Source organism: Octodon degus, unplaced genomic scaffold, assembly GCF_000260255.1.
Source record: "Octodon degus isolate 3935 unplaced genomic scaffold, OctDeg1.0 scaffold00090, whole genome shotgun sequence".
Classification (NCBI taxonomy): Eukaryota; Metazoa; Chordata; class Mammalia; order Rodentia; family Octodontidae; genus Octodon; species Octodon degus.
This window is the reverse complement of record NW_004524666.1, coordinates 10,354,205-10,364,271: the sequence shown is the minus strand read 5'-3', so window position 1 is coordinate 10,364,271 and position 10,067 is coordinate 10,354,205. Positions and strand designations below refer to the sequence as shown.

The window sequence follows — 10,067 nt, the reverse complement described above, 5'->3', positions numbered from 1 at the left end:
TCTCCTAGTATTAGAAATTTTAAAAAGTATATTTCCATTTTCTGTTGACTTAAAAAAAAAGAGGTTTGTACCTATGTTGTTTATTTAATATTTCTTGCTTATATCTTGTAATATGAGAAACTACTTTGGCAGTAACAATGCACAATGTACTAACCATTGTTACTCTCCTAAAATCTTGTTTTGAGAATTTTTTACCATTGATGTTATTTTTTTTTCTTTAAAATAAAAATAACTGATGTCAAAAAAAAATATTCAAATGATGGAACTAAACAAAAAAGGGGATACATAAATGAATGTCCATTTTGTATCTGTGTATTCAAAATGGTTAGGACAGATATATAGTCACATTCTCTTCATGAATAGAAGGATTTGTTGTAATAGTGTTTGTAAATAGGATATCATGTCTTCATCTTGTACAGTAAATAACAACTAGGAAGACAGTATGCAATGTGTTAATTATTGAAACTATCCTACCAATTTGATTTGAAACTGTGTCATTGCTATTTGTCTGTCAATAAAATTATGGAAAAAATAAAAAAAAAAAGAAAAAAGAAAAAATAAATGAAGGTAACAAACCAAACCCCATCATCATTCCTAGTACATCAAAAATATAACATGTTTCATAAAATCACTGTCATGTTTCAGGGTTCTGACTTAAGGAATAAAATAGTTAACCGTCTCATTGGAATCCCATAAGGCTTAGCAACCACACTGAGCAGGGTGGTACCCTCAGTAGCACAGAAAGGCAGTGAAACAGATGTGGGCAAGCACAAGACCTTCAGAGCTGGCTGGAGCACAGAAAGCAAAATGGGCGCAAGCAGCACAGAAGAACAGGAGGTCAGGTGGGAGCCACAGCTTGCAAGCCTTAACTGTGGCAAGGAGTCCAACATTTTCCTAAAAATAAGAAGCACCACTGGTGGCATTTAAGCAGAAAAATGATGTAGTCCAATAATTTTGAAAAATCATTTAAAACCAAGTATCATGGCATCCATCTGCAAATCTAGCACTTGGGAGGCTGAGGCAGGAGGATCCCCCAGCCTGAGTCCCACCTAGGTAACTTAATGAGACTCTCTCCAATTTTTAAAAGGGCTGGGAACATAGCTATAAGTGCAAAGGCCCAGTAGTGCATGAGTACATACACACAGAGGGAGAAAAGGAGAGAAGGAGAGAAGGAAAGAGGGAGAGAGGGAAAGAGGAAGAGAAGGAAAGAGGGGGAGGGGGGAGAGAGGGAGAGAGAGAGGAGGAGAGGGAGGGGAGAGAGAGAGAGCGAGAGAGAGAGAGAGAGAGAGAGAGAGAGAGAGAGAGAGAGAGGGAGAGGGGGAGAGAGGGAGAGAAGAAGAGAGGGAGAGAGGGGGAGAGAAGGGGAGAGGGGGAGAGGGGGAGGGAGGAAGGGAGAAAGAAAGAGAAAGGAAAAATCATTCAAGTACACAACAGAACAAGTAGTACCATTAAGAGGTTATTTCAATAATCAAGGCCCTGCGCCAGGGAGATAGCTCAGCAGCATAAGTGCCTTCCTTGCAAGCCCAAGGTCCTAAATTCAATCCCCAGTACAGGAAAAAAAAAAAAAAAAAATGTCAAGGCCCAGCGCAATAAAGGCATGAACCATGGACACACCAGTAAAGGACCAACTGAGGGAGCATTAAGGAAGGAAACACAGCAAGTTAACAAAAGAATTAAGGAAGGGAAGAAATAAGAATTAAGATGAATTTTAAGTTTCTGACTTAAGCAACCAGAGGAGTTATGCACTGCGAGAATGCAAAGGGATTCAAAGAACAGTCTATGCAGTTGGGCTGTTGTTTTGGGTGATGGGAGTTTGTAGGAGCAGCTAAAAAGTGAATTCACTTTACTTGAGTATAACATACATGTATACCCAAATATAACTATCCAGAAATTATAGAATGAGTCTTGAACACGATAAAGAGCTTTGGGAATAACAGCCCAAAGTACTGGCTAAAGCCACGTGCTTATTAAACACCACAGGGTGGCAGAAAAAGTGAAGGAAGTGCAGGCCAGGGACTGAAGTTTCAGGAACCCCAGCGCGGACTGAACACGTGCCCATACAAAGATGACAAAACCACATCAAGAGCCCAACGTGCCATCCATCTAAACTATAACTCAAAACCTCTCTCAAAGTAATTCTGCTAAGCTTTCAGTTTTGGTTGATTTGATTCTTCTAGCAGTTGACTTTACTGATAAAACCTCACGATAAAGCACCACAGGCAAACTTACTACTCAGTGATGCTCTGAATCAGAAACATTCTGAAAATGGAATAAAGTGCTCACACCGTACTCATTTCTTCATTATTCTCAACTCCTGGAACCAAGTTACTGCTCTACTAACTGACGTTAGCAAGCAGGTTAGACGTATTTATTGCCATACGCAAGTTCCCTTAGCTTTTCCACCTCTCTTGCAATGCAAACAATCTGGTATTTTTCTTATACTAAAAGATATACAGGAGCATAAGCCAAGTTACTCATTTACTGTAGCCAGTTCAACAAAGCACTGTTACTAAAAACTTTCCTAAGATATCAACATGACTGGTTATATGGGCAGCCTTCTCCACCAAGCCAAACCAAAAGGCAAAACACAGTAGGATTAAGCTCCAACTTCCACAGCGAAAACTTCCCATAGTTTAACTCTATCACTCAACTGCTTTCTATAACACTGGGGCTTAGAAAATCATACTCCAAGTCAGAGAGTTCAGAAACAATCTCAGAAGCAAATTGATCTCCTGTCCTAGTTGCTTGCCTTCACTTTCCCCCAAGACAAACTTTAACTAGAATTCCTATTCCCAAGAAGACAGGGAATAGAAACCAGAGCCCTTTTCCCCAAAGACAGTCATAAAACCTAAAAATACTACTCTACCCCCATACACACACTATCTATGTAAGAGCTAACTACAAAGAAATTCTCTGACCTAACTTGTTTGACCCCTATTTCAAAAAGTGTCCTGCCCCACACCCAGAAGTGAGGGTTCAAGAACAATTGGAACACACAGGCCTGGATGGGTTCTGTTCCCTTCTGTCTATTATTTGAAGATAGGACCCTCTTTGTCCAATCTTTGGACCTTCAACCCAAAACTATTTGACACAAAACTATAAGCAAATAACTTCATTCTGGCTTTTCTCCTGTTACTCTATTGCCAGTTCATTTCTGCAGCATTTAAAGACTTCTGAGGAAAAGAGTGAACTTCTTTGTAGTAGATAGCAATATAATCATAAATGTGAAAACGTGGAAGGAAAGCAAACTTTCAGGAGGCACTGACTTGCAGTTTCAGAGAGGCTGGTAAGAAAAAATGAGAAGTACTAAAAAGATGTATTTGCCCCAAAAACATCACAGCTGGGTGTGGTGGTGAACACCCATAACCCTAGCACTCTCAAAGGCTGAGGCAGGAAGAATCAAAACCCAAGCCCCGTCTGAGAATTTAACAACTTAGCAAAACCTTGTCTCAAAAAATAAAGGCCATGGGGCTGGCAAGATAGCTCAGTGGTCTAAAGTGCCTGCTTAGGCAAGCTTAGGCAGGTGCAGGGGACCTTGGTTCAATCCCCAGCACCACATGCTGCACCAGACCTGCCCTCAGGGTGGGCTGAGCTGGCCAAACAAAAAATTAAAGTAAAAAAAAAAAAAAAGCCTTGAGACGTACATAGCTCTGTGCAAAAGCTCTGGTTCAAAGCCCCAGTGATGCCAATAAGAGACAAGGAAAGGAAGAAGGGGGGGAGGGGAGGAGAGAGACAGACAGAGAGACAGAGACACTGAGACTTAATTCATGACTGTCATTGTAATCTGTCACCGAAAAGACAGCCTCCCTTTCAAGACCTTTTGATAGGAACCAGTGTTTGATTCATCATTAACTGCCCAAAGTACTGTTTTCTAAAAACAGACATGCTTAAAATTGGTATTTGTTAAAAGTCAATTATCAACTTTTGTTAATGTTCTGATAACCTGTTTTGAAACTTGTTTTCATTGTTATGATTATCTTTTTTTTAAAAGGAGGAATTGGGGTTAAAATGACAAAAGTATGTTATATGCATGTACAAATCTGCCAAATATAACCAAATCTGCTGCATAGCCAGTTTAAAAATTGTCTTTCCATGAATAAAGTACATGAGTACAAAGAGATTAATGCCCTAGCAAGATCTCAGTGTATCATGGCACTATACCAAGAAAAGAGAGGGCCGGCCTGACAGCTCAGCTGACTAAAGCACCTGCTTAGGCAGATGCTGAAACCAGGGTTCGATCTCTGCGGTGCCTTGCAGTACCAGTCCCACTGCCCGGGGCTTGCTGAGACTGCGCTTGGGAGGCTAAAAACAGGAGAATCACCATGAGTCTGATCTGTGCAGTGAGACCTGTAGACCCTGCACTAAATACAAAAAGGAAGGAAGAAGGGAGAGGAGAGAAGAGGAGAGGGGAGGAGATGAGAGAAGAGAGGAGAGGAGGGGAGGGGAGGGGAGGGGAGAGGAGAGGAGAGGAGAGGAGAGGAGAGAAGAGGAGAGGGGAGGAGAGGAGAGGAGAGAAGAGGAGAGGAGAGGAGAGGAGAGGAGAGGAGAGGAGAGGAGAGGAGAGGAGAGGAGAGGAGAAGAGAGGAAAGGCATGGTGGTGCACACCTGTATTCCAAGCACTACGGAGGCTGAGGAAGGACGATTACAGAGTCTGAGGCCAGGCTAAGAAACATGGTGAGTTCAAGGCCAGCCTGAACTATGCAGTGAGACACTGAAGAGCTCCTCTGGAAGAAAGCTCCAGTAGAAGTCCTGTCCTGCTACAGATGGAGCCAAGAGAGCAATGCTCTGCAAGGGAAGCTACAGGCCTTTGCTTAAATACCATGTTTGCTTCAAGTATCATGTTTCTCTGTGAAAGTTTCTAGTTTCAAAATTCCATTTCAATGAAACATTAATAATTGGAAACAGGGACCCTAATTTTTCAGGCCTATTTCTAACCCCAGAATACCTAGTATAATACTCAAACAATCACTAGTCAAAAACATAAAATAATATCAGACTTTCAGGCAGCACAATATGATCAGTGGTTAAAAGCCAAGCTCCTGGAGTCAAATAAACCCAAGATTGAAATCTGGCTTCTTTGCTTACTTCGGCTCTGTGAGCTGAGAGTCTGCATATCTGAAAAGAAAGATACTACCACAGCCCACCTTGAGGGGTTACAATCAGGCTTACATAGAAATGCATGAAATGTGCTTAGCCTCAAGAAATGTGCACAATCATTCAGAGACCCCCTTTCCCATTCCACTACCACCTCCCAGTGTATTGCTGGGCTAATCAAATATTGTAAATAAGCTGCTGAAAACAAGAGACAGAACTAACTGCCCTCCTAAGGCTGGCCATGAATAGAACATACACCAAAACTTTGAAAAATGAAAGCCTTACACAAGTTCAAGACCATCTATCTTGTGCCTTAAGTTTGCATATATTTGATCAGAGGTGAATCAGCATTAGACTAGCAAAATTTAGATAAAACCTACAAATTTCAAAGCAGTTTGGGCTTGGGGATGTGGCTCTAAAGTAGTACAGTTGCTAGCATGCATGAGGCCCTGGTTCACTGCAAAAAAAGAAAGGCAGGTATTCAGGAATACTTCAGTGCCTATTATACATGAAGGACTTGATGAAAAAATATGGTATGAGGTAGGTGGGATGCGGTGTGTGTGTCTATGTCGGTCTATGTCTATGTTTATGGGGTCTATGTCTATGGGGGGAGATCTCAATGATAAGTGATGTAAGATTACAGTATAAACATTTTTCACAATTGAGATTGGTTATTTTTCAGCTCTAAAAATGTATTGGTTACATATGCATTACCTACCAACCAAGCAAAATCCATTTTCAGCCCAGCTGCAGTGTGATACAAGGCCATCACGTAGGATCCCTTTGTAACACAAGCTAGTTTGGGCAAACTCCTACATGGTAGTCACAAAGATCTTCATACATTGCCATACCTATCTTTATGTTTGTTTGTTTTTTGGTAGTACCGAGATTGAACTCAGGACCTTGCACTTGCCAAACAAGCACTCATCCTACTGAGCTATCTCCTTGGCCCTAAAAAATGGTTTACAAGAAGAAAAAAAATTTTGGTCACAACTGTCTTCATGATATATATCCATAAACATGACTAGAAGACTTGTCAAGGAATGAACTGAGTAAAAAGAGAAAACTAGTCATCTAGACTGAAAACAAACAGTTCAAGAGTTCCATTCCTTGGCCTCACTGCCGCAGTTAGGAGCTGAAACATCTTCCAAAGGCCCATGTGTTAAAACTGTGGTTCTCAAGCTTGGTGCTACTGGGAGATGATAGAATTTTCAAGAGATGGGTCTAGTGGGAAGTCTTAGGTTGTTGGGGTCACACATGGCATCTCTTCTATAGGCCATGAGGTAAATAGCTTTGCACACATGCTGCCACGATGTGCTGTCTCACCACAGGCCCAAAAGCAACAAGGTCCACTGACCATGGATAAGAGCCTCCAAAACCGAGGCAAAAATAAACCTTTGGTCTTTATACACTGATTACCTCAAGTATTTGTTACATTTGCAAAAAGCGGCTGACTGGCAGGCATGGCGTTGCATACCTATAATCCCAGGACTCTGAAGGGTGAGGCAGGGGAATCACACCAGCCTGGACTACAGTGAGAACCTGACTTGGAAAAGAAAGAAAGGGCCGGGGAGATGGCTCAGTAGGATAAGCGCTTGACTGGCAAACGCAAGGATCTGAGTTCAATCCCTGGTTCCACAAAAAAAAAAAGAAAAGAAAAGAAAAAAAAGAAGGACAGACGGACAGACGGACAGACAGACAGACTAATGCACTCAACTTCAGCTACCTAATACAAGGATGCTACACAGCCAACTAAAACTATGGAGATGAGTGAACTTCAATACTAAAAAATTCTGATTCCTGCCAAAGCTACAGTATCTGTGTGTGGATCTGCTGTGTTTCTCTGTTTCTCTTTCTGTCCTCTGTCTCTGTCCCTCTCAAAAAAGATGAGCCAGGGCCAGTAGTATATGCCTGAAATCCTACCTATTCAAGAGGTTGAGACAAGAATATAAATTCAGGTCCAGCTTGAGCAATTTAGCAAGATCCTATCTCAAAATGAAAAAGTCTGAGGATATAATTCAGATTCTTTTCATTTAAAAAAGGAAGAAAAACAACACCCAAACCAATAGAATCTACTTATCTGAGTTTGTAAAAGCAGTGGTGAGTAAGAGGACAGTTGTTCTGATCACATTAACAATCTATGGTGGAAAAAAAAATCTATGGGCCTGGGATATAGCTCAGTGGCACATGTGCCTACCTGGCAAGTACAAGGTCCTGAGTTCAATTCCCAGCACCATGAGCCGCCCCCCCCCAAAAAAAATCTATGACCCCAGTCAGGTGTGCTTTTAATTTCATGTAATCCCAGAACCCAGGATGCTGAGGCAGGAGAATTGCTGAGAATGCAAGGTCAGCCTAGGTTACACACTGAGTTCAAGGCCAGTCTGAGTTACATAGTGAGACATTGTCTCAAAGTAAACAAAGAAACAAAAAATCTGTGACTCCAGATAAAATAGGCTGAATGATGCAGAAACTAGTCTTAAAAGGTTAACACTAGGCTAGGAATGTCAGTCCCCAGAATCAGCAAGAAAAAAGAAGTTAACCATAATATTGCCTATTTGCATTTTTCCTCCCACATACCCAATACTTTTATAGAAAGGTTCTAAAATCTTTGTGTAGTACTGTATACACATATGTAGCCTACTGGGATTTACAAAGGTTGCCATCCTTACTACATTTTTAACACAGTAGCTTCAACAGTACACATTTAAGGAATAGAAATTCTGAGTTAAATATGGTACCTTACTCACATGCACAAGGAGACACTGTACAAGAATATTCATGGCAGCATTACTTACAGTTAAGTTTGGGAGCAATCTAAATGTCCATTAAAGAAATGATGCATAAAGCACAATATATTCATATAATGAAAATCATATGATGTTAAAATAAAAAGAATTTGAGGTGGATAAATCCTAAACATGATGCTGAAGTAGGCTGCAGAAAGATATAAATAGTGTAATACTACAGTATTTACATAAGGTTTTTAAACTGTCAACATTACCTTTGTCTTAGAATTTATTAGTCTTATCCTTTGTACACTAATGACTTAAGGAATATTTGTCAAAAAAATATAGAAAAGTAAGGTTTAAACCTTTATTTCAAACCTTAATTATATAATTCATCCTACAAAGTTCCCTGAACAGCAGGGAGGGAGACTGACTCAGTAACAATGGAAATCATTTAGCCCTTAAAGTCAGGTGATGTCTGTCCTGTCTCCATTCTGCTCCTCACCAAACCCCTTTATTTCACTAACCTTCAGTTTTCTCCCCCACATGGAGCTGGCAACACCTGCTTTGCAGGATGAGGTGAGATAATTCATGTAAAAGTGTTATACACAGTTCCCGGGACTTTTTCCCTCCTCAGTCAAGGCAGGTAAAAGCATTCTACCCGGGGAAAACGTTGAGTGTGCGCCTTCTGCGTGTCCTTTACAGCATGGCAGAATATGTCAAAGAACACAAGCAGGGAACCCCTAACCTTCCTCTTCCCAGTCCCCAAGCTCGGATTCGGCTGCCTCCTGTGCTTCTATATTTAGCACGGGGGCGAGGAGGGGGGGTTGGCTCTCCAACGGCTCCCCTCGTCCCTCCCTGTGACCTTGGGATACGTTTATTTCATCTCGCCAAACTCCCGCGTGGTCCTCCACCACAGACAGCCTTCTGCACGCCGGCAGACAGACGGACCGTCCAACCCGCGCAGCCACGACACACTTTTCACGCCATGGTGTCAGAAGTGCTTTCCAACCGTAAGAGGAAGGTGCTGTGCACTCTTGACGCCCATTCTCCAGAGGAAAGAAGGAAGCCTGGGCAAGTAAACGCTGCGGCTCACTTCCACACACGCGGCGCCTGCGTCCGGACCCCGCGCCAGCGGGGCACACGCGGGCCCGGGCGGCCGGCTGGGCTCGCGCCTCGGACGCGGGATGCGCTCGGGGCCTCACCTGTCTTGAAGACCATCTTGTCATCGTCCTTGAACTCGAAGGTCTGGAGCATGAACACGAAGAGCAGCCCGCTGGAGTTCTGGATGCCGAACACCGACCCGTTGCACCACATCGCCGCCAACATCACCAGCCAGCCCCAGCCGCCTTCGGGGGGCTCCCGGGGCTCCGGCCCCGCCAGCTCCACCTCCACCTTTTCGGCGGCCGCCTCGGAGTCGTCCGAGGGTCCCGGGCCGCGCAGCGCAGCGCCCTCCGCGGACGCGGGGCCGGGCGGCGGCGCCTCGCTCGTCCCCATCGCGGCGCCGGGCTGCTCCCGGGCGGGCACCATGGCCCCGCAGCCCGTCCGCGCCGAGCGCGCGAGTTCCCGGCAGGCCGGCTGAGGAGAGGCGGGAGCGCGCGGGGAGGGGGCTAGGGAAGCCGAGGCGAGGACGGCGGAGCCCCCAACAGGAGCGCGACGAGGGGCGGCGGCGCGCGGGCCACCAGGGGGCTCGCAGCACAGGACTCGCCCTCCGGGTCGCACACCCTAGAGAGAACGCGCGGCTCTTGCGGCTTCTTAAAGGCGCCCCACGCCGGGCCGGCTGGGGGCGTGGCTCGCGATGGGACGTGTCCTGGAGGCTGCAGGTGATTGGGCGTCGGAGAGCGGAGGCGGGGCGGCTCTGGGCCTCTAGAACCACCACCTAACCCCCGGTGATCCGCGGCGTGCGCGCCACTCCAGAACGGAGTTTGAACAGAAGGGGGCGTCTCTCCTCCAGGAAGTGCCCTAGGTGGGTCAGCAGCAGTGGGTCGTTAGCTTCAACTGCTAACAGCGTCTCTCCGGCTGGGTTTGGTTTTGGGCGTTCACCTCTTCGCAGGTTATATCTCCTACCTAAAAGGAAAATCGGAAGGATTCATTAATTACTTAATTACTTCAATTCCTCGGTTCATACCCAATCTAAATATTTGGCACGCTGCATATGAGCGTTTGGAAAGACAGACTGCAACACTAAAGTCTTCTAACATTTTTGAGGCCATCTAGGAAACATTGTTTTTCAACTATGCACAGCTG

At 44.5% G+C, this 10,067-nt stretch overlaps 1 protein-coding gene across 3 annotated transcripts in view; it reads right to left on the bottom strand.

Annotated features, from left to right (window-relative positions):
• The window catches only part of Slc16a10 (solute carrier family 16 member 10), a 130,868-nt gene extending 121,318 nt beyond the window's left edge, over positions 1–9,550 (bottom strand). For all 3 annotated transcript variants that reach the window (XM_004637498.2, XM_023722303.1, XM_023722304.1), the window contains exon 1: positions 9,026–9,550. In XM_004637498.2, coding sequence (XP_004637555.1) covers positions 9,026–9,350 — 325 coding nt within the window. In that variant the 5' untranslated portion in view covers positions 9,351–9,550. The remainder of the gene's footprint in view (positions 1–9,025) is intronic.
• Positions 9,551–10,067: the final 517 nt, after the last annotated feature.